The 24,492-nt window shown below is 41.5% G+C and overlaps 6 protein-coding genes across 6 annotated transcripts; 5 read left to right on the top strand and 1 right to left on the bottom strand.

Moving 5' to 3' along the window:
- Positions 1 to 8,267: 8,267 nt before the first annotated feature.
- On the bottom strand, positions 8,268 to 10,316 carry EAF02_005739 (uncharacterized protein; the record flags this gene model as incomplete). Its single annotated transcript, XM_038901787.1, has 6 exons — positions 8,268 to 8,510; positions 8,576 to 9,088; positions 9,141 to 9,581; positions 9,634 to 9,807; positions 9,865 to 9,956; positions 10,007 to 10,316. The coding sequence occupies 6 exons, from the start codon at positions 10,314 to 10,316 to the stop codon at positions 8,268 to 8,270; spliced, it is 1,773 nt and encodes a 590-aa protein (XP_038758004.1).
- A 1,691-nt stretch (positions 10,317 to 12,007) lies between these two features.
- On the top strand, positions 12,008 to 13,034 carry EAF02_005738 (uncharacterized protein; the record flags this gene model as incomplete). Its single annotated transcript, XM_038901786.1, has 3 exons — positions 12,008 to 12,162; positions 12,207 to 12,486; positions 12,567 to 13,034. 3 exons carry the CDS (start codon positions 12,008 to 12,010, stop codon positions 13,032 to 13,034), a joined length of 903 nt encoding a protein of 300 aa, XP_038758003.1.
- Positions 13,035 to 13,483: 449 nt separating this feature from the next.
- On the top strand, positions 13,484 to 13,746 carry EAF02_005737 (uncharacterized protein; the record flags this gene model as incomplete). Its single annotated transcript, XM_038901785.1, has 2 exons — positions 13,484 to 13,540; positions 13,561 to 13,746. The coding sequence occupies 2 exons, from the start codon at positions 13,484 to 13,486 to the stop codon at positions 13,744 to 13,746; spliced, it is 243 nt and encodes an 80-aa protein (XP_038758002.1).
- Positions 13,747 to 15,784: 2,038 nt separating this feature from the next.
- EAF02_005736 (uncharacterized protein) lies at positions 15,785 to 17,232 on the top strand (the record flags this gene model as incomplete). The annotated part of the gene is made up of 2 exons (XM_038901784.1): positions 15,785 to 16,229; positions 16,289 to 17,232. The coding sequence occupies 2 exons, from the start codon at positions 15,785 to 15,787 to the stop codon at positions 17,230 to 17,232; spliced, it is 1,389 nt and encodes a 462-aa protein (XP_038758001.1).
- Positions 17,233 to 17,962: 730 nt separating this feature from the next.
- Positions 17,963 to 19,402, top strand: EAF02_005735 (uncharacterized protein; the record flags this gene model as incomplete). Its single annotated transcript, XM_038901783.1, has 1 exon — positions 17,963 to 19,402. The coding sequence occupies one exon, from the start codon at positions 17,963 to 17,965 to the stop codon at positions 19,400 to 19,402; it is 1,440 nt and encodes a 479-aa protein (XP_038758000.1).
- A 2,870-nt stretch (positions 19,403 to 22,272) lies between these two features.
- On the top strand, positions 22,273 to 23,495 carry EAF02_005734 (uncharacterized protein; the record flags this gene model as incomplete). The annotated part of the gene is made up of 3 exons (XM_038901782.1): positions 22,273 to 22,361; positions 22,447 to 23,046; positions 23,111 to 23,495. 3 exons carry the CDS (start codon positions 22,273 to 22,275, stop codon positions 23,493 to 23,495), a joined length of 1,074 nt encoding a protein of 357 aa, XP_038757999.1.
- Positions 23,496 to 24,492: the final 997 nt, after the last annotated feature.

Below are 24,492 nucleotides of genomic sequence, written 5' to 3'. Positions count from 1 at the left end.
AGGTAATTATAAAGCTTGAGAGCAAGCTTTTTCAAAAGGAAAGGTAATGTCACGGATCGCACCCAATCACAGCTGCGATCGCTCACATGCGCGCTTGCGCACATACACAATCACGTATACATAGCTAATATATAGGAGCGCTCTACAAGCGCTTTGCTCCCAATTCTGTAGTTATAGATTCTAAGGATAAATTGTACCCTGCTCTCGCAGTTCTTCTAAGGCAAAGTGTCACAATTTTAAGATTATTAGACTCAATATTTTATTAAATCTAATATTATATTCAATAAATACATTTATTTAAATTAATATATATTGAGCTTAATATTGCATTCAGTAAATACCATATTAGATCTAATATATCTAATATATTGGTCTAAAGTCAAAAAGAAATTTGATCCGAATGAGTCCTAAAGTTAGAGATTAGAGATTGAAGGTTGAAAGTTGAAAATTAAAGTTAAAGGTTAGAGATTGGAGATTGAAATTAGAAATTAAAGGTTGAAGATTGGAGATTGAGGTTGGAGGTGGAGGTTGGAGATTGGATGGTTGAAGGTTGAAGAGTGTATAGAGTGAGTAATTTGTATTTGTAAATGAGTAGTAATTAAGTGTATAATAGTGGTGAGGGTGAATGTTTTGAGTTTGATATGGAAGGGGAAGGGACGGAAAGGCAGACTGAATGGGAGGGGAAGAAAGGAAGGAAAGGGGAGGTGAGAGATGGGGAAGGAAGAGATGGAAAGGAGAAGTAAATATATGAAAAAGTATACTTTGATATGTATATGATGTTTGTAAATCTTGTAAATTTGTAAAGATTGAAGAGTGAAGAATGAAGAAGAGTGTGGATAGTAGAGAAGAGTGTGGAGGGTAGAGGGTGGAGGGTGGAGTTGGGGGTTGGGTAGAAGTTATTGGGGGGGAGCGGGACGGATCGAGATAAGAGGGAGTGAGAAGGGACAGGAGATGAAGAGATAAAAGAGGAGGAAGATTGTAGAGAGATATAAAAGGGTTAGGGATGGCGATATTAAAGGATCGGGGATGGTGATAGGAAGGAATAGGGAAGCAAAAGAATAAGGAAAGTAAAAGAGTAAGGTGTAGAAAAGCAAAATGTATAGAAAAGATAAGGCGAAGAGGAAAAACAAGGAAAACTAATGGGTGTGGGAGAGTAATGTGCTGTGGAAGTAGGATAATACTATGCTATGATGATGTTAATAATGAATAATGATGATATCTGTAGTTCTTGTATAGAATAGGATAGAATTGGTTGCGTATTGATTGTGTATTGTTTTTGTGTATTGTTTTTGTGTATTGTTTTTGTGTATTGTTTTTGTGTATTGTTTTTGTGTATTGTTTTTGTGTATTGTTTTTGTATATTGTTTTTATTGGGATTTTGGTTATTATTATCCCTTTATCTTTCTGTGCAGCTCTCTTTGACATGTGTCCGGTACATGCGTCCTGGCTTCTATCCCTAGTCCTTCACTATACCGACCAAGATATCGCCCCGTACATTTTTATCTTCATTTTCGCCTACCCTCTCTCCATGATTAGTATGAGAGATTGTTCTAGGTACAGATCTCATTCCTTACTGTGTGGGTTTCGTCTTCATATGATATGCTGAAGATGTGAATCGAGAGGGGGGATTTCTAAGTTCGTGGTCGGGAGCGGGATTGGATCGGGGAGGGGTGAGGGGGCGCGGTTGAGTGGGCTAGGCTGGGCCGGTCACTCGGCGCGATGCAGGTTTGGACGAATAGAGGGATATTTGACAGAGGGAGTGATGTGTGGTTTACGATGTATTTGTTTTTTTTGGGGGGGGGGGTTAGAGTGAGGGTGAAATTAGACGAGAGGAGTGTGGGTTGGGTTTGGAGAGTTTTGAATGTATTTGTTTGTAGGGAGCTGGACGGAGATGGAGTGTAAGAATGATAATAATGTAGTAAAACAAGATATGAATAGAGAGAATAGGAAATATGAAAATTAAGATTGAAATAGAGAAAGGGGTGAAAATTAAACGAGAGGTGTATAAAACAAGTAGAAATTGGAGATGCGGTATATGTGTGAATATGAAATATAATCTCATTTTCTCGAAGGAGGTGTACGTGAGTTTGTGTGTTTGTTTGGGGATGGGTGTGAGGAGATGGGGAGATGGGTAGGGGATTGGACAGGATGTGATGAGGAAGGGGAAGGGGAAGGGGAAGAGAAAGATGAATGGGAAGGGAAATGGGGATGAAGAATTGGGATGTACGAATAGGGAAGAAGTGCCGGTGGTGATGAGATGATTTTGATGGTGAATATATAGAAGAGGTGAAGATAAGGTTGGGGAGATGAGAATGATGAGAACGATGAGGAAGAGAGTGGATATTTGTGAGGGGTAATTATTGGGCGAAATGATGGTGACGATAGTATTGACGACCGTGAAGACTTAGCCTCACTGTATCATTCTTGCCATCTAGTTACACTATCATTCATGTTGATGCGCAATCTCAAGATGGATAGATGCACAGATAAATATGTTATCCTCTAGTATCTAATTTTAAGCTGCTACTCTATATTTCGATACAAAAAATGCAGTTCTGTGCTTCAAAGCCTTAACGGACTCAACCGTATCTTTATTGAGAATTGATGTTGTGAAGAATGTTAATGAGGAGGTGGTTTAAATAGTGTACTGATGCGAAGAGATAGATTTTGTGGGGTAGGGATAGGATTATGTTGGTTGTAGGGGATGTTGATTCTATATTAAAATTTAAACGGAGATTTCAGAGAGGGGAGTGAATTATTTTGTGAAAAGAAGAGGCTTAAAGTAAGGAGATTTGTAATAAGAGTATATAAGCGAGGGATTTGTATAATTGTTTTTCTGTAGATTAAGAACAGAAAGAACGCAGAGACAATTTCAGGGAGTCGGTGTTCCCTTCTTTGTGTGTCAGCAGTGTGTCTGTGAGGGAAGAAGCTTCGTGATTGGGTCGAGAGGAACGGAGGTAAGATAGAAAGAAGGACGAGGGGAGTGAGTAGTATCAGATGATAGTTATAGTGAGAATGAGAATTACAACGACAGTAAGAAATCCGATTTGAAAATGAAATTTTGGATTGTTCGAATAATGCAATTGATAGTAATAACGAATCAACGACAACAACACATACTTCGCACTCTCGACTCCAACTCTGTTCTCATACTGACAAAAAGCATAATCCGCAGAAGTAAAAAGTTAAGAAGGCAGCTCAATGAATTTGTATCACATCCTCGCAGGAGCAATTGGGTTTATCTTGATTTCCGCTTGAGACTTAATGGTTGGGGTGGAGAGGGTTTATATATCTTTGTATTTGTACGAAGAGGTTGATTATCAGGTAGTTTGAGGATAGTGGAGGGAGATTTGATTTATATGGGAGGATGGGAGGATGGGAGGATGAGATAGATTCACTGAGCTGGGAGTTAAGCACAGGTTTGGAATGCTCGGGAGAAGGGGTAGAGCGTGAGAGGTATAAAATTAATGGAGACGAGTTAGTATTGAGGAATAGAAGAACGGAATGCTGGAGAATCAATCAAAGAAGTACATGTTGGTGCTTGAGAGCTGTGAGTTTTAAGCTCTTTGATGATATTCTGTATAGAAACTTTGACTCTTTGCGGGTTCGAAAACAAGGGAGGGGATGATTCACGCTGATGGGATTTAAGAATGACAGTGAGAGGTCTCTGGACTGGTCACAGCAGGGATTTGGATGGACACTTGAGTGAAACGAGATGACAGCAAAGATATATGATCGAATATCCCGGCAATAATTTCATATAACTCCTACGTCATTAACTTTTTGAAGGAAGTAGATTTGGACATCTTGAAAGCTTGTAAAGAGGCATTCCACAATATACGAGGTTAATCTGACGAAATTGGGCCCTTAGTCAGATACAAGACCCTTGTTTAGATTGTGATTAATGATTATGGAAATGTAGAGGGATTTATATACCAAGTGTACAAAGAAGGAATGAATTGAGAAAGATGCGTATTTTTCGGACCAGAGAAGAAAACTCGCACGGAGATTGAATGTGAAAATTCTCTCGAAGTAGGGTGAAGTAGAATGAAGATAGAGAGCTAGCTTGATTTGGAGATAGTGGATACAGGAAAAATTAGAGTGGTATATAAGAACCTGTCCGTATCTTCAAGATCACTGTATAGAAGTTGCAATCTACATTGGCAGAGGTACAGGAAACTAGTGTTCATCAGGAACTAATAGAATATTTGAAAAGTCCGAGAAGACTACAAAGGGCATGTCTGAGAAGAGTCAAAGCAAAAGATTGAAAACTGTCAATTCTGAAGACATGATGAGAGAGGATGGAGAAAGAAAAAAACGGAAACAAGGAAACCTATGATCTTAGTATAAGCTCCAAATGACAACAAGAAACATTGTATGACGGTGATATTCTTTGAGTTTTGACCCAAAAAGATGAGTCGGGAAACTAGAAGAGAAAATCTGAGAAATTGCGTTTAGCTGAACAGACTTCGAGATGAAGTCCACGAGATGTTTGTCCCAAATCTTCGTTCGCTGATAGTCGTATGGCCATTATCTATACAGATAGACGTAAGTAATAATACTTATTATATAGTTTGAAATTGAGAAGTTGAGGGTTGATGTGTGTAAGTTCTTGACCTTCCAAGTTGGCAAGAGACGTCGTGCATATGAAACGCGGAGTTGAAAAGGAAGATTAATGGGTCCCATAAGACTCCATTCTCTGTGTTTTATGGGCAGGTATATATAAGATGTCCTCTTTTCAGATTGTTTCTCGTTGCAAAGATCGTGGTGACCCGGCTTACTTGAAAATATTATCGTGTAGATTTATACTTGATTCATACTGGACTCTAGAACAGTGGAAATTCCAAGATTCGAATGAGAACAATACTGGAAGAAATGGTCGTGGAAAAAGCGAAGATGACTATCGGACGAGGACTATAGATCTGACGAATCGATAGTGACAATAAAAGTCTAGAACTCTTGTCATTTTTGACTCGGAAATTGGAGAGAAATATAGACTGGCGAGGAATGATGTGAGATCCGGATCTGTTATGATGTCATTCAAATCATATTTAGCTGTCGGTTAGGAATACCAAGATACTGAAACTCTTTTAGAAAAGGGTTTCTCAAGTCCCTTTCGACGCTTAGGGGCTATGATATCAGGAAGCTAGGTGGTCTTTATCTACACGTACAGTGATGCATGGATTAGCAGATAAGAGCCGATATTGTACCGTAATATGTCTATGGCTAGCATATAACCATTACACATCAGTTTGAGCCCAGAAAAGTGACTTCAATACTGGAGTTTACAAATGGCACCATTTTTGATGATCCAGATTCTTAGGATATGAAAGTATCTTGATATCTTAGGGTTCATCTGTATATGAAAATAAGAACTGATTCCAAATCATATCAGAACCTGCTATGGGAGGATTTCAAAATAAAAGCTAGACATAATTCAAGTATTTTGTGAAGATTCAGAAGTTTTGCAATGATTGCAGAAGAAATGTCAAGGGCTCTGTGCCGACATTGTTGAATCTAGTGACATAACACTCACACAACTAGAACTTGGAAGTAAAATAGTGACAGCAAGCTTGTGGCATTAATACTAACGGCGACAATGGTAAGGGTGCATGAGATTTCTCATTGAAATAGGCTTTTCATATCAGTACGAATCTCCGGTACCTCTAGAAACACAACAATATCGAGATTGACAAATTGGGTTCGATTTCACAGTTGTTGGGCCTACCAAAGACCGGAAGTGATCTATCGGCGTGGACTTGACGTTCTTGCAAATGGTAAGCTGGCAGTTCATATATACTTATGCGGAAAACTTACCAGACTCGGGGCTTGGAGAGAAGTGGCAATCCATGACTGGTTGAAGTTGAGAATGAAAATAGGGATTATGAGCATCCAAATATGTCCTTAGAGCTTGAAGACTATATAAACGATCTCTAATTCCCTGGTTGTGATCTTATGTATAGAATTAGGATTCTGGAAAGAGCCGGACTGAGGAAGCTTTTAGGAGATGAAGCTTTTCTTGAAGCAGTGCTGTGAGGGTCAGATCAGAAGTTATGATCAAATTGTGCATTTTAAATACCCAGAAATGCGCTTTGAGAACCCATGAGTAGAAGTTGAATGGTGACACTGACAATTACAACGGCATGGTAAAGATGAGATGGCAAAAACCAAGCATTTGGTGATGAAAATAGTAAAATAAGATCACATCAATTGTCTATTGCAATATCTTGTGATCAGGTATCTTAGAAAACTACATCGATTCTAAAAAGTACCCAAATTTTGATGGTCGGCTGGCGAAGCTTCTCTTTCCCCCCCTAGTGCTATTTCAAGAGTTAATTGTTGTCTTGTGGACAGAGTAGATGCTCCACGAACAGTTCTTATACCCAGAAGTATGAGAGTTTCCAAGTTCGTGAACTGACTAGGAACCTGCTATTAGTGAATCGATTATGCTTCTTGAGACTTTGTTTGGCTTAGAACCTAAGATAGGGAATTTTGCTAGCCAAAAAGGATATTAAAATATAGGAATATAAGAAAGCAACGAAATCTTCTGTTAATTCCATCGCATAGTAGTATTCAATTCTGCGATGAGAAACTTCAAGGTTGTAGTCGGTTCTTTGTAGGGGCTAAGAACTGTGTAGGATATACAGTGTTGGACAGGGAGTAAGAAGAGTTCTGAATCCAGATGTGGATATCACGGAAGGCAATGAAGTTATTGGCAATAAGTATAATAACAACGATGTTAATATGGAAATTAATGATCCTCATCAGTGACAACAAATAAAAACATGTTATCCTTATTGCCATCCAAATATATCATCCCGGCTGTAGGAGGACAGTCAACCCCCTCCCCTAAACAAGCATAACAATTTTCGACATCTCATTATCCTGATTGATCCCCATGTACTTTTGCTCGAAAGCGGATTCTTACGAAGGTGATTGAGCAGAGCCTGAAAAATCGAAGGTAATTTTATATCTAAACATTGATTTGGAAAAAAGAAAAGGAAAAACGTGTAGTGGAGTGAATCCGGTACGAGAAATCATTAACATATGACAACTGAAAAATGTGTGGACATAGCATATGAAAACCTCCATATTCTCTCAAACTTTTGCTGCGAAAGATTTCGACACAAGATCAGCTGCGCATAACGCTGTACCAGCCTCGCAGTGCATCGGAAATCGGGAGAGATCTAGTATAGAATTTGCCAACTACCAAGACGACCACGGAATTCGAGTTTGCAATAGATCAGAGAGTCGTGGCGGGCTTGATGGTAAAAACAGAATGTAGAGAGAGTATTGCTGTTGAAATAAGACGATGCTCCCACCCGATGATGGTGAAATAGCTAGTGATAGCAAGAAAAGTTTGTCGCCATAGTATGTCATCGACCTTGTAAATCTTGCGTCGTTTGAATAGGGTTACTTCTTCTGGCGAGTGTGATTCCCAGATAGATCTGCTTTTCGCATCGACTTCAGACTCGTAGGAACAAATTTGGTTCATAGAAAGCATATTTGGAACAAAGTGACTTGTATAACTGTGAAAGGTTTCTTGAAAAAAGATATTCCCGTGAGTAATAAAAATGTAGAGGAGGTATTGATATGGCATTCTTCATCTAGACTATCTCGTCGCGTTAATCTCATACCAATATCTTACCATCCCGAAAACCATGAGTCTGTCATACCTCGTTCGGCATGACCAAATCAGCAGATCGAGTAAGAAGCAACAATCGATGTCATGGCCTCGGTCTCAGACTACCCCGCTCTCTGTCAAAGTTGCATCTCCAACTAAAAAATCTTGTTTGTGGTATCTCGGATCTGGAGAGGCTACTTGGCGTTAAAAGTCGAGAAAGGGCCGCACCAATCTAAGAATTCAAACTTGCTATTTCAATGACCTCATTTTCCGCAAGTAAATCAGGACAAAAAAGGCCTGGGTTTGAAAAAGGCGGTGTATATTGTATTAATAAATGAGTATCTACATTGCATTAAAATATTTTAACATATCCAACTACTTCCCGTCCATCAATCAGCAATCGCATGCATTATCATCACTATATCTATAAGTCCTAACGCCGTGTCCGTGCTTCGATCTTTGAAGTAGACGCAATGCAATCTTCCTTTCTTTTCCACTAAAGCGCTCATGTTTCGCCGTTTGCCGTTTCGTCCTTGAGCTCCTTGAAAATATCCACCCACTCATCATCGTCTCGTCATATCGCTCATCCCATCACATTCTTCCCTTTTCAATTCACTTGAATCTCGGATTTTGCTCCAAAATCTCACGAAGAAGCTCCAATATCCTGTGCCCTGGTGCCAGCAGCATTCTTTTCATCGTAATTCTTCACCGCAGCACTCGTACTCTCCACACTCACATCATCATCGAAAACATCCACTTTAGTAGTTGCAAATTTTCTCGCACTAATACCTCTCTCAAATAGTAGATCGAGTTCAGCGAATGAGCGGCCTTGAGGTTCAGGAAGGCGAAAATAGGTGTAGATGATGCAAAGAAAACAGATTCCGCCCTAGAAGTTGGCGTTAGTATACAGTACTCATCAAATGGATGGGGAGAAACATCATGTTAACATACCCAGAAGAATCCTGCATAGTTTTTCCAATTCCAAGCACCAGGATTGAGCATATATGGCGTAATAACACTGCAAACAATGCCCACAATATTATACAAGTTTCTGCCTAAAACCACAGTTTTGATTTGAAGTCTTCTTGTAGACAACTCAGAGACCAAGGAATAGCAAACAGTGCCAACGGTAAGTTGGTATGCCAATGCCCATACCAACATAATAGAGCCAGTAGCAAGCGATGCCTCGGTTTTATGAGCAGCTGGGACGAGACCTAGGAATCCGAGAATAAAAAGCATACTACACAAAACACAAAGACCATAAAGGTAGAGAGATCTTCGACCAATTCCCAAGCTCATGAGGAACCAGGCTCCAAAAACGCCGGCCATGTTAATACCATATTGACCTAGAGCAAAGTCGTAGGATGTCGAGGTAGGTAGCCCGGCCTGTTGCAGAAAATAGGTAGAGTAGCCTGAAAAAGAATTTCCACTAAGGTTTTGCATCGCCCATACCATGCAGACAATCTGTTGAACGTTAACTTCTAATCTTTCCATATCATTTCACGGGGAGCTTCACCTCAGTTCTACGTCTGTCTACACCCCTGAAGCAATCCATATAGCTTGCTCCTTTGGTAATTTTCTCCTCAATTGCCGTAGTATGAACCATCATTGCAATGGTCTCGTCAGCATCAAAGTTTGTTTCCTTGTTTAGACTGGTCAATCGAAGAAGCGATTTCTTAGCTTCTGCAACCCTTCCTTTTCGAACAAGCCACCATGGAGATTCTGGAGCGAGTGCGATACCAACTAGGAGTGGAACTGGCCACATCCATTGGAGACTGTAAGGTATTTTATAAGCCCATTCATCAGTCCGTGGTAACATAGATTTAATAACGCCAATACCAATGACTTGCCCCAATCCCCAACAGAAATTGACATAGGTAGTGAGGTATCCACGAAGTCCAAGAGGACAGACTTCTGATGCATAAGTGATAGTGAGTGTTTGGAAGACTCCCCATGGCTATCCAAATATTAACAAAAGTTTAGACGACGTTGAGTTGGGGCAGACTTACAATACCGCATAGAACTTCAGCAACTTCTAGCGCAATGACGTCTTGAGCAGTGAAAAAAATTGCCGTAAATGCAATAATCAAACTCAAACAAGTCATGACCGTGTATCGGTATCCAAATTTTTCGGAAACCCAACCATTGATAAATAGACCAATAATTTCACCAACATTTGCACCCTGTTCGTCACGTGAGTAAATGAATTCCAACCGTTAGTGAAGTAAATATTGACTTACGTTACTCAAACCTGCTTGCCATTTAGCTGGCACTTGCCATGTGCCATCAGGTAATTGTTCACCGTATTTTTCATTGAATTGAGGAAATGCATCTAAAAGATTAGTATAATGGATCTTGGAGCCTGGAGTCTATTGAGCTTACAAAAGTTGCTCAGTAAACACACATCGTATCCCTCCATAGCAATACATGTCGAGATCAGAAGAGACCATCCGATAGCTTTAGGATACAATCTGATTCCTTGAAGTAGTGACATGTTATGTTCCTTCTCCGTAGACGCTTTCGCATCCTTAATCATCTGTTCCATTGACGTCGAGACTTTGAGATGGTCCTCTTCAGGGAAATGAAGAGGTTTCTCATTGTCTCCAATGTGATCGCGATTGTGAATGTTGCCCATCGTGTTATCGGCATCCGACTGTGCGGCCAGATCGTCAGATGTTGAAGATAGAGCCATCTTCTAAACTTGGGGTCCCCAGGATTCTTATGCTGCCTGTCGTTCCACTTCCAACTTCCAACTGCCCTCGTGCAGGACTAGAGAATGCGGGGTATGATTGTCCAGGTCTTTGGGTGTTTGATCACACTTTGACCTGGGTTGGAGGGGAAAAGAATCCTCGAATTGGAAGTTAAAGTTATGGTTTTCAGATATTTTCAGGGTTAGTCAGTAATAGCGGGGATCGACGGACTGCCCGGCAACATTAAATGCCTGGTGAGTGGCTCGAGTGGTCGAGCGATAGCGTAGGCGTTGTTCGGATAATGTGCATGAATATTGGACATCCAATCATAAAGAATGTTATTCAGGAAGTGAATTTTGAGTGGTGAAAATTGCTTGCAATTGATCATATACGGCAATTCAATAGCACGAGGATCTTCAATGTGATAACGGTAGAGAACGTATTTCCGCCTGAACTTGATGGGAATTGGCAATTTGTACATCGAGGCGTTTTTCGCCATAACATAGTGGTTCTCAATAATGCGTTGGCCACTAATATTTATATTAGCTTATGACTAATTTCAAAACGGCGGTATCCCTCCTAATGTAAAGGCTTCGCACCAATTGACATGTCGAACTATGAACTAGCTTCTGGTACCTTTTTCGAATCTTCCAGAAAAGGAAGTGCTCGCGTGCTATCAGATAGCGGTCTGCTACTAGTACCTAGGCAAGATATGATACCGGTTTAAAAAGACGGAATGGCTATCGGTGAATTAAACTTCCGATGGTGAATTATGTAAAATTGGATTAATTGGATACTCCACTTCGTGAAATGATAACCTATCGTAGGCTCTTGACTCTTGTTTTTCTCTAGAAGTCCGGACTTTTAGCATCAAGTTTTTTGCATTGCGCACTGTGAAGCTGTCTTATGAAAGGAAGTTCGGATTGTAGCGAGGGGCGATGAAGGGGGTGATATTTCCGCTATTCTGGTTTTTGCACGTGATGAGTCTGAAGAGTATGGACTCGGAGATATTTCCTGACAGCTGAATTAATGTGCGAACTGCACAACATTACTTTCAATGCAGTACTCTGTACACTAACTTCAGGGCTGACATTGCATTGCATGTTCAGTCATGAGAACCAGTCGCGAAGCTGATGATAAATTGTTCAAAGTCACATGATCTTAAAGTGGAACATCTGATCTCCACTCTGGCTCGTCTGGCAACTTGTTTCTTGTGCCATTCCACGACTCTTCGGACCGGCTCCATAATAGCAGAACATCTCTACTGCGTACTCTGTAGAACATCTTCAAACTATGACCTTGATATACACACGAAAATGCTATTGGTTAAGAACGTTTGGTTATTCGATTCCACGAATTTTCTAGTTCCAACCAAACAGCTATGCACCAATTTGGCTTATCTACCATCGCCACCGACATCACTGTCACCATGTACGGCTCAGAGATGATCCAAGCTCCCATCCCTGATATTACTCGTGTACATCATTGTTATCGGATAATCGTGTGTTCGAGGATGCCGTAGGGAATCGACGCATACGCCAGTGCCTCAACACGCTCCAATAAACATTCAAGCCGACCCAAATATCGATATAATCTATTCTATATATTCAGTCGTTAGTGATTTGCATGACCACTCTGAAGAAATTACATAGTAATCAAAAAGAATCACATCAAATCATACCAATAATCAATAATGAAGAAAGCTTTCGGTAAGCTTCGATTGAAGATCTCCAAATACAACAACAATGATCCACAACCACCATCATCCAAACCCGTGCCGATAGTACCCCAAGATCCATCATCGATTGGTCTAAAAATGATCCATGATTCTCCCGATGCAATTATTGAGTGCGTCTCTATATTCTTCTTTCATCAATAACTAACATTTCCAGTATCATAGCCATTCACGGTCAAAATGGCCATCCCATCAATTCCTGGACAAACAGAGATAACGGAGTACTTTGGTTACGTGATCTTTTACCTGGAATTTTGGAAACGCATCCAGGTGTGAAGATTCGAGTACTCAGTTATGGATATGCACGTCGAGATCCCGTCGAAGTTATCGGCGCTGGATTGATAAAAAGCATTGGAGAGTTGAGAAATGTGACAAAGAGTGAAGGAAGGAAAATAATTTGGTGTGCGCACAGTTTTGGGGGTCCCTTATTACAGGCTGTATGTACTATCTCGATCCGATGTGTTTCATATTGCTCCCATGTTGTATGTTGAAAAATGACTTGTGCTAAAAAAATCAGGCAATATCCATCGCTCCGCCTTCCAGTGATATCCAAGTCTCAACCCACGCCTTTCTGTTCTTCGGAGTAGCCAAAAACATGGGATTAGAAAATCTGAGCACGGTGCTTGCAATGCCTGAAGCCACATTGAGTAGCGAGATGAAGGAATTGAGGAAAGAGATGATGTGGCTGAAAATGGGAAGTGAGAGATTTGATCCAATGGGTGAGCATTTAGGTTGGAACATTGTGTGGTTTAGAGAGGTGGGAAGCGAGGAAGAGAAGGTTAGGCATTTGGGTGGGGCGGGTGGGAGAGAAGAGGAGAGTGAAGATGGGAAGGGCAGGCTTGAAGTTGTGGTCAAATTAGGGAAGACGCATGGCGCTATGGTTAGGTTTGCTGATGCTGAGGATGAGGATTTCATAGTGGTAGTGGAGAAGATCAGGAATATGGTAGAGGGAATCACAAAAGGTAACAACACAGTCGGGAGCTAATCTATAAAAGCTCCCGAAATCCCGGAAATTCGTTATCTAGAACTCTCAGGTTCGCGCGATGTAACATCAATCATTATCCAATGCACAAGGAGTGTCTGCGGCTCGTTTGACCTCGATTTTTCCGAGAGGCGGGGTAAGGCTCCCCGGAAATATCATGGTTACATTGGCTCAAAAAGAACACTTAGAAGGCCCCAGCCTGCAGTCGGCCAAGGCGCAGTAGTAGCGGTTCAGGTGATATAAATTGATCAGATGAATTCTGTTTCCGACAGATGTCGTGTTGCGGAATCATTCGTAGTTAATCAGTCTAATGTTAAGAGGGCACATTTAACTGTTTTGAGTGCGTTGCACCACTTAATTACAGGCACTAGAGGCAGAAGATTGTTGGAAAGTAGTTTTAGAAGTCATGCAAAAAATCAATTGGTTTATCTTAACCTATGGTATAAGCTTCCATGAGTGTAGAAGACGAAAGTCCGGCTGAAAAAGCTCCTAAGTATCTCGATGATAACGTAAACCCCTGAAAGCAAAGAAAAAACGCGAACGCACAGAACCCGGAAGCTCCGCCCAATCTCGGTGTCTGAAGCTTTCCCCTAATACTAATGAAGAAGCAGATCCAGGACCGGCTTTGCGGGCACCACCCGCCAAATACAAATCCACCCCTGAGCCCAGCAGCAACGTTTCGAACCAGCTATACAGAACAAAGACATCGAAGTGAAGAATAGAACATTCGATCCGTGCAATAAATTAAGGAATAGTATGCCACTGCACGCTTATATTCCGCAGATCAAACAACTACAGCCAGAAATATCGCTTAACCTGGAACCAAATTTGTCCATTTCGGAAAATCGAGAGAAGCTGGAGATTGCTGGTTCAGTTCATAACAATTCCGGAGATCTCATCGATTTTGGTGACAATATCACAGCATTATAACAAGTGCGGTCGTCATCGATGAGAGAAGCCAAGCGCGAAACTCAGGCCCAAAGGCCGTTCAGTATGGCTTGCTTTATGGAGTTCTAGATGAACTCCAGGCAGGAATTGTAGGAGAACTATAGCATCTTATCATCCCGAAAATGTTTTTACGATACATTACCAAGGGTAAAAATCCGTCAGCGAAGTTCAAAGGAATAGAATCCTGAGCTGTCTAAATCAGATGGTTATTCCAGTTCAAATGATGAGCCGCCACCACAAACTCACGCGGTGGGCGGAGTAACCGATCGAAAATTTCTTCAAGTACTGGCCAAAGACTGGGCAGAAATTCAACGCACGATGATCATCCAAGACACAATTTATATGGAAGATACTACAGGTCAAGGTCTCCGCCGCTCGAAAGTAGCTCATCAGATAATGGTTCGATATTACTGTCATCTTGGGGAACCTCGTTCCATGACAAATATTTCACCAATCCCTTCATGAGGAAATCTACAACATCTGTTCCTCACATGAACCCGTTTACTAGAAGAAGCCCACGAAGGTCCTCATCGCCTGGAAGTGAATTATCAGTTGATAATTCGAGACAACAATCACCAGAAAACTTTTCCTTGCAACAGTGTGGCGATTGACCTGCACGTTCATTTGTTGAAAGAACCTCTGCGTTCAATCATCGAGAATGCAGTTCTCCACTTAGAAGAACCGCTCCAGTGGCAAGATCTGTAAGTGACAGTATCAATTGGAGGCAAAACTATGAACCAAACAATAAAAGACCTCAGCCAAACAACTTTAGTAGAGCATATAATCATTGCAGATCCAGAAGGGTCTAGCCACCATCGCCTCAGCCATCATCTCGGCCAACTTTTTATTATTTTCCATCCCACCAATCTACACAAGAGCATATCATTCCATTTAATCAAAGACGCGCCATATTACTCTAATCAATATGATTGCAAATCATACAATCCCTATGGCACATCAGAGACCGAACGTACTAACGAAAATATTGTGCAACAGCACTTATTGGAGTGGACACCAGCAGGCGAAGAGGCTGAGGCAGCAGCAGCGCAGAACACAGACTAGAACAGTCATTCAACTGCAAATCGAGCTTTAAACGATACGTATAATAGAAATTCTGGAGTCAAGAGTCAAAACTGTCACAACTGTCAAACGACCCGGGAAAAAGTCGAGAGAACCGAGATACTTGATGCCACGAAGATAAATGTCAAATGTGGAAGACGACCAATGGCTACAGTAGAGGACAATACTGGAGAATTTTAGGATTTTGAAAAACCTTCATTGTTTTCTGCGGCGTGTAGAGACGAATTTCTTTTGAGTTGCGCAGTGGTTAAATGATATAGGCGCTTCTACAGCTTGAATATACTAATCTCATATGCCAGTTTCGGGCCTTACGATCTTCGAACTTTGAAATTGTTTATAATGGACAGTTATTATTTAGATATGCGATCCTTCAACAGTAATTCTGCATTGAACTTTTCATGACAGGGAGCACTTTCTGAAAGCAGAATCTCATCCTTATCTCACAGTCCCAAGTCTCGGTTGCGCTTTCCTTCCTTGCATCAGTCTTCTCCACTGAGAGATGAACACCTTCAGATTTCGTTTACAACGGGTGATAATAGGCAATGAAACCGACATCTAATATCTGTATTCATAATTCAATTGCAGAAGTATTGTCTACACGCTTTTTCGCTATCATCTCACAGGCCTTTGCAAATTACTAAGCTTTCGAAAAATTCTTACAACAATATTTCTACCCAGCATAACTAAAAATTCAGACCTCTCCAAAGCAACATAGTAATCACGCAATGCCTTTGGAAAGCCTTCCAAATGAGATCCTTGGCGAAATCATACAGAAGCTGATGGAAGAACACTATAGCAATGTGTATTCCAATCCAACACTATCTCTTAACAGGTGCTCAAGACATCTTTACAAAGCTTCTATTTCAAGCTTGTACCGCGATGTTATAATAACAGGCCCAGAGATGTTGGACCTGTTTATGAAAACCATCGCCAATCGCTGGGAACTCGCGATTTTGGTGTATTCTCTAGACCTGACCTATTTCGATGATCATCATGGTCCTTATGATCGAGACACCGAGCAGATATGCTATTTTGTAGAGTCGGTAGATCATACGGATGAACATGTCCCTCCTTGTGTTTTAATCAGAATCATATGGGACATGTGGGGATACATTGACTGTAAACACGGAAACACAGCTTGTTTAGGGCCCAAAAAGCCATGGCATGACTGTTTATTGGAGGCTATGATTTATTCGAAAAAGAAAAGAAGTCTTTCTGGCATTTGACAGCTTTATCTCTAAGATTGCTCCCTAGACTAGAGAAGATCTCCTTTCCTAGTTTTGCTGCTCCACAAGCACGACTAGATTCTCGATCTTTTTGTTATGCTGCTTTGGTCGCTTCGCAACCCGAGACGCGAAATGAACGGTCCAAGGGTCCAATGAGTGCTCTGCACAATCTAACTCTCGAGGGATCTTATGAGAGCGGATTAATACAGATATTCCTTCAGCTCTCGATGCTACAGACACTCACTTTGCGCTTTTTAATTATTCCGAGAAGGCCGAGTAGACCGAACAGATCGAACTACGCAAAATTCATGGAAAACTGGACATTACTACGATTAAATATTACTGCCACCAACATCTCTTCCAGATATCTCATCCCATTCCTAAAAAGTTTAAAAGTCTTGGAAACATTGCATTTCGACGCACATCCATGGCAGCTTTGTGGTGAAGAAGATGAGTACAACATTGATTTTGGGAAGATTATTGAAGGACTGTCTCATCTCAAGCATACTTTGAGAGACTTGAGAGTGATTCTAGGTACTCATGCACAGAGAAGCTCGGATTTTTCGGTCCTACGAGACTTCTCGGCTCTCACGGTATTGGAGATTAGCGTTTGGACTTTTCTGCCGGCTACAAACGTTGCCATGTCACCAATTTTAGGCTCGGCTTTGAACCATGTATTTCCTCATAAACTGCAATTGCTAAAACTCAATTGCAGAGGAACAGCCGTGTGTAGTCTAAAGAGTATGATACAACCCATGAAAAGGCTGGTGGAAGAAATGAAGGACGGCACGACAAGTTTGAAGGAGCTTCATCTCAAATATTTTCCTGGGCACGATTATCACTCCTTCGCAAGCCATACAGAATGTGGACTATACCAACGCCATCCCTTCTTAGCGGAGCTCTCAGCTGAGTGTCAGGAGAATGGGATTACTCTGAAAGTTTTGTGAAGACCAATGTCGCTTCCAATGGTACAAACGGTGGAAGATTAAGAGTGAAATTCAATTGTTACGTTAGGAACGAACCAATCCCGTGAATTTGGAAACTTTTTATAGTTTGAGCTTGCAAATTTCAATATCATGAATTATGTGTAGCCCTGGTGTCTCAATTCTGTGACTTGCTTCTACTCGGTATATATGAAGTCCTTCAAAATTCACAATCCCCTCAAGTCAGTTATCGAAACCTTTTGTTGTCCTGGAACCAACTAAACTGCCGTTCAATCATCAGAGGCTTCCAATAGATCGATTCAAGCAAATAGTATCCCGAATTTCAATAGATATTATATCGCTTTCAAAGGTGCAGAGCTTGTGCCTAGCGTTTCAGTTCCAAGTACAATACCCTACTCATTGAATCTGTCAGTGCTTCTTGAACTACGATTGGAAACTGTTAAGAACAGTTCCTTCGAAAGACTTTTCAAAGCCTTCATGTTTGTCTATTCCTCGTAATGAAAGGAAACTGCGATCTCCTCACTCAGAAACCAAGAGGAGGTCACTCTTTTGCTCCTGCCCTTACTATGATAATGCTTTTTTTTGGTAGGCACGGCTGGACCAAACAAGATTTGCCACCTTGAGTGATTCGATCATTACTACAATGATAGAATAACAAATAAATATACATCCATTGCAAAACCTCCCTTTCGATATCATTTTATTTAGCAAAGATCCCTCATCCCACAACAACATGCCTCCAACAGTTGATGGCTTACCGGAGGAGATCATCATTGGTATTGGAATATGTTTACCTAGAGATTCCCTTGCAAAGCTAGCACAATGCTCCAGTCAATTCTATGCTGCATGCATTGAATTGCTATACTGTCACTGTACTGTGAGGAATCGGAAATCGTTGAAAATACTGATCAATACTATTCTCAAAAAATCTGTGATTGGACCCAGCATCCGTTGGCTCGACCTACGCTGCTTTGACTCCGATGAATTGGGTCGAGTACTCCTCTGGAAGACAACTTCGCTTGATCTGTTTCAAAAGGCTATTTTGGTGCAAAACAAGTCGTCTTCTTGGGATATCATTAACTGGGCAGGCGGTGTTTTGATGGATATATCATGTTGGGCTTTGATAACAGTACTCCTTTGCCTCGTTCCAAAATTAAGGGTGCTGGGACTTCCCTCATTGGGAGAAGAGCGCACTCGGCAGGGAATATATTATAAGGGAGGTCATTACGAAGTCTCTACATTTAGTAACTTCATTGCTCGACTCGCAAGAGACCAGCGAACTGAATCTCCAGACAGCGCTCCTCTGAGGGTGCTTGCAAATTTAGAAAGCATAACAATTTCACCCGATTTTCACCATGAAAGAACAGCATTGGATTGCATCATGCCACTTATAAATTTAAGATCTGTGAAAAGATTCAAGGTTGTCTCGATGTGTCATCACTCCTGGATGAACAGCCGTAGGGTAAAATGCATAGAACCGATACCCAACATTGAGAGTTTGAGCTTCATTTTATGCTGTTTCAGCGATGACATTGCCACTTTCCTTGGGCGTTTCACGGGCATTCAAAGATTCTATTTGAGTGGAGGTACCGACATCGTGGATCCTTTCGATGAATTACATCCATATGTTGACGATATTTTGAAAGGATTAACATCTTCGAAACACTCATTAAAATACGTCGACATCAGCAATGTTTGTCGTTTACCAGATGACCAGCCCCTCTCATTCTCTCAATTCAAACGACTGCAGGTTGCAAAGCTTTCGCCATCTCCTTCAATATGGTCGAGTGTAAGCACAATTGAGGATGAGTTTCGGTTGATCAATTCCTTGCCGCCCGGATTGAGGATTCTTGTATGCAAACCGTTTTATGATCAATACGATTTTGTTAGCTTGGAACAATTCTATGAGCTCGTCGCCAAAAAGGAAATATATGTTCCCAAAATGCGACAGATTGAATTGATTTGGGACGATGCTAATTTCACATATGATTGTAAAGATTGTAAGAAACATTGCGAAATGAGCGAGAAAGCCCCTTTCTTTCCGAACCTTATTGCAGAGTGCAAAGCAAAGAATATTTGTATTTTCTCTGGTCACCCCTCAAGGAAACCTAGCCGCACCCCAGAGCCGGAAGACTTAGAAAACACTCAAGGACTTCTGGGGAATTTGTCATAGCTTTCTTTTTGTCGTTCCAAACTTCCGCAGTCACTCTAGAAACTTGCAGAGTAAGGCTAGGCCATGAAGCCTTCACACATGTAACCGATTTCCCTACTACGTGCACGTCCCTGCTATATGCACGATCTCGATCACCCTTTTTGAATAACTTTAAAAATTAATAACAATTCCAATTTATAAGATAAAGAGCTAGCAATTTAATTGATAAATGATAAGATACAATACTATCTAAAAACATAATAAAATCTTCAGATTTTGAATTTCGATGGAACTCGTAGTGCTCGCCCTCTACTAGATCGCAATATGACCTCCTCCTCCTTCCCCTTCGAATTATTAGCCTCTACAGCATCAGAAAGCTCTATAGTCTTTGTCGATGTTAGATCTATAGTAGAAGAAGCTTTGGGGAACTTTTTATCTCTTTTGATTGGAGATTTTGTTGATTTTAGAGTCTTTTTAACCTCCTCTTTCGCATCACGTGCAATCTGACGATCAACCTCCCTCTGCAATACCCTCTCTTTCGTCTCAATCTCCTTCCGTTCCTTCTCAGCTTTCTTTTCAGCTTTATCTGAAGCTTAGCTTCCTTCTCTTGCTCCTCTTTAAGTGCTTTATCTTCTTGATACGCTCTAGCTTTAATAATAGCAGAAGGTGACCATAAAAACGCACCATTCCCCTCCTCTCCAATGAGATTTAAACGCTTTGAACGAGCTCTTTTCCTTTTTTCAAGCTTTAGAGCCTCTTCTAAACCTTTAGATCTATGCCCCTGTATAGAAGCTTCAGCTCCTAATGTAGTTGCAGCCTTAAAAAGCTTTAAAGTGATCTCATGGGTGGGAGCGCGACGAAATTCTAATTTCATTCTACGCATCGCTTTTGACGTATACGGTGTAGCAAGAGCATCCCTGCGAGTTTTAAATGATGTAGGTGGCGTAAGAGGAGCTTCCGGAGCAATACAGTCGATCGTAAGACTCCTATTCATAGGATATATGCCCGTTTTTTCGAAGGATCGTAAGATATTATGCCTCGTACAAGTGAGCTCCCAAGCCTTTTTAAATATGCCCCAAAACATGCGCTTTGTCATACCAACAATCCCCCCGCTATTGTGCATCAAATCATTCAATAATGTACTGTAATTCGTCGAAAGGGCACCGAAGGTTCCAACGTCGAGAGGCTGTAGTCGATGTGTAGAATGAGGGGGGAGAATTAAGACAATAATCTTTAATTCATCGCATTTTGAAAGGAATTCCATATTGACATGACTAGAATGACCATCGACAATAAGTAGACGATATCTTCCACCTGCTTTTCGACGTGTAGCAGGGTCGAATACGTTTATAAGCCAATATAGGCCAAAAGCATTCGACGACCACCCATTGCTTGAGGCTCCAAAATAGGCTTTATCCTTCTCCCCTACATCCTGAACCCATGTATCTTGTAGATCCCCTGAGTCTCCTTTATAAATAAGAGCGGGAGGGAGAGCTGTCCCATCAGCGCATATAGCTGCCAATAGGGTGATAAACTCTCTTGATCCATCTTGCCTAGCTTTTGTCACTCTGCCTCTATTATAGGCGCTAGCACTCATTATCCTCTTCATAGTCCTCCCCATACCGATCATAAAGCCCTTCTCGTCCCAATTGTATATATCTCTCGGCCGTATATCGTATTTTATGGTCACTTTTATCAACTAAATTAAAAAAAGAGGGGCATTAGCAAGAGCGTTTTAGGTAATAAAGATCAACAACAATAGAAAATAGCTCAAACCAGATCATAAAAGTAATCAAATATAGCAACATTATCGGCTTTCACACGCAAATTATCAATGCAACGGAGATACCGACTTTTAAGACGTGTTGAATGCCTCTTGACAAAATTGCTAGTCCAGTTCTTTCCCACCTCTCTGCCTAGGATCTCTTCTGCAAGGTTTCTGACTATGCGGCTTGTAGGAGGGATAGATCTCTGTGTCAGCTTGTTGATTTGATCAACTAAAACCTCCTCCTGATCGCTAGAAAGCGCTTGTTTCGTATCGGAGAGGAACTGTTTTCTCGAGGTGGTTTTACCTCTATGCCGCCGGGAGAGCGTGGATCGATCAATTTTAAAGAAATTAGCTGTCTGGGTGTATTTAGGAGCTTGAACCCCTTTCAAATGATCTAATGCAAGCTCTATACGAGCCTCTAAAGGCATATCATCGATGTTTGAAGCCATAATGTTGATATTTTCAAAGTCGTGCACGTAGTAGGGACGTGCACATAGTGGGGAAATCGGTTATGTATTATTGAGGTTTTCTGGCTTTAAGAGGGAGGCGTCAATTATTATCTGGGCTGTACCTCTGACTAAGTCGTGGAGATAGAACCCTTCTATAACAATCAACTCATCACATTAACCTTATTTGCTCCGATTGGTGTGGCCGTGTATGTGATTTGTGTGATTCGAAATTCACATGCTTTGAAATGTATTAATGTGCTTGACCCAGAATCCAGGTGGGGTAATTATCCGTACTTACAGGGGCTCTTCCGAGGAGACACCACTAAGAATATGTACGCTAAACTTTAAATCGTCATCACCTCATACCTATCACCACATCACCACCAAACCCACCAAACCAAATCGAATGAAGATCATTGTCGTCGTTAATAGAGCTTTGCATACATGGACAACAATGTTTGGTCGAAGATTATGTAATTCTGCATGTGATTCCGACGCTTATGGTGGGGTTTAGCCTTGGAATGGAGTTAGGTGACGAAACGGAGACATGGGACGAACGAGGGGATACGTATAAAGAGAGCAGAGGTGCCCACCTTAAGGGTTTCCTACCTTCTCGATCGAAAAACTGTTTACTTCGAAGAAAATACAGATAACATCACATACAAATATCCAAAATGCCTCGACTTCCAACTCGTAAATTGGGCAGATATGGCCCTGAAGTAGTCGCCCAAGGCTTCGGAACCATGGGCTTAAGTGCTTTCTAGTGAGTTCCACGGACCCTTCTTCATACAGTGGCTTCACGCAGTATAGTGTCTTCAGTTTGATGAACCTATCTAACTCTCCATCAGTGGCAGCACCGAATCCGATGAAGAACGCTTCAAGGTTCTCGATCGCGCTTACGAACTTGGACAGACCAACTGGGACACCGCAGACATGTATGCCGACTCCGAAGATCTACTTGGAAAATGGTTCAAACGCACAGGAAAGCGGGATCAGATATTCTTAGCCTCCAAGTTTGCCTTCAAAACAAATGAAGATGGAACTCGTACTTGTGATTCCAGTCCGGAATACGTTAAGGCTTCGTGTGCGAAGAGTTTACAAAGACTCGGTGTTCAAACTATCGATCTATACTACTGCCATAGGGTAGATAGAAAGACTCCCATCGAAAAGACAGTAGAGGCTATGGCTGAGTTTGAAGAGGTAAGCCGCACCCACCAAAATACGTGTTGTATCCGTGCTGATAATTGTGCCAATAGAGAGGGAAAGATCAGATATCTAGGGCTCTCTGAAGTCAGTCCAAAGACCATTCGCCGTGCAGAGAAAGTACACCATATCGATGCCGTGCAAGTTGAATATTCTCCATTTTCTTTGGATAGTGAACAGAACGAAGTCTTGAAGACTTGTCGCCAGCTTGGCATTGCCATCGTTGCCTATTCACCTCTTGGCCGGTATGACCTTAATCAAAGCAGTCCTCATAATTACATTTAAAATGCTAACCTAACCTATCACTAGTGGTTTTCTTACAGGCCAAATTAAATCCAGAGCTGACTTTGAGCCTAACGATTTCCGTCTCAGCGCCCCTCGTTTCTCCCAAGAGAACTTCCCAAAGAACCTCGTGCTCGTGAAGGAGCTGGCCAAGATCGCATCTGAGAAAGGTGTTACACCAGGACAACTCTCATTAGCATGGTTAGCTGCCCAAGGCGATGACATTATTTCGATTCCGGGTACAAAGAAAATCAAGTATTTGGAAGAAAATATGGAGGCTTTGCATGTTCAACTTAGCAGACAAGAGGAGAGAGAGATTAGGACAGCTATTGAGAAGGTCCAGATTGGTGGTGCGAGATATCCAGAATCCATGAATGGCTTCTCGTTCGGTGATACCCCTGAGTTGCGATAGTCTGATACTTAGTACCAGCAGTCGTCTTTCAGTCACTTTAGATTGAAATTACTAGATTTCCTCAATTTCTTGGCATCAGAATTTTACGTGACTGCTGGGTTCAATAGAATAGTGATGTTCAAGTTGATTGCATATCAGGTATCATTTCATTGTAAGTACGAAAACACTCTCCCAAAGATAGGTCCTATAATATCCATAATCATATAAATCAGAGCTTTTACCATGACTGTTGGCTACATGATTCGAACAACGTTCTAAAATGACGCACATGCCATCAAATGTTCGCCCCAAATGCACAATCATACTAGTATGGTCGAAGATTATCTGCCCTCTTTCTTGACCATGGAATCTGGAAAGACGTGGCTCCCAACGCGTTCGTGTCCATGACGGGAGAGCCCTGATGAATTGTCGTCTGATGCGTGGCATCATTTGTGTGGAGGTATTTGTGGGTAATCTCGAGCTCTTGCATGAGTCGCACGTCTGAAAATCCTTAGCAGGAAACGGCACGACCAGACCAATCTAAAATTCTGGGAAACGGTTCCAGCCTCATCTTATACTTTATTAGGTGAGTCATGTCGCTCGTGTGTTGGGAGTTGCAGTAGCTTTGTGGTGTTTTGCTTTGGTTTTTGTGGGTCGAGAGGGGTTGGTGGGGTTCATTCAGTCTGTTAGATTTTCAAAGGGGGGTGGGAATAGTGAGTGAAAGGTGAGGCTTACTGTCGAACAGAAGATCAAATGAGACTGAAGGGAAATAATGGGGACAGACTGGAAGGGTCGTCTATGAAAACTGATGATGTTCAGAAGTTGATATCACGTGGGTTCATCAGGCGTCCAATCACGTTGTCTTTCAGATTTACAATCAGTCTGACTATTAGCGTAACGTGCACAAAGCTTCAATTCCATCATAATGCACGAGATTCTCAGAAGCATGAAATAAGATTATTCGAGTTTTATGCATTGACTTGCGACATTTATACAGTGGATCGCTCAGTTCCTATCA

Source organism: Botrytis sinoallii, assembly GCF_014898435.1.
Source record: "Botrytis sinoallii strain Bc 23 chromosome Unknown BSIN_009, whole genome shotgun sequence".
Taxonomy (NCBI): domain Eukaryota; kingdom Fungi; phylum Ascomycota; class Leotiomycetes; order Helotiales; family Sclerotiniaceae; genus Botrytis; species Botrytis sinoallii.
The sequence above is the reverse complement of the archived record's forward strand: the minus strand, read 5'-3'. Positions and strand labels throughout refer to the sequence as shown.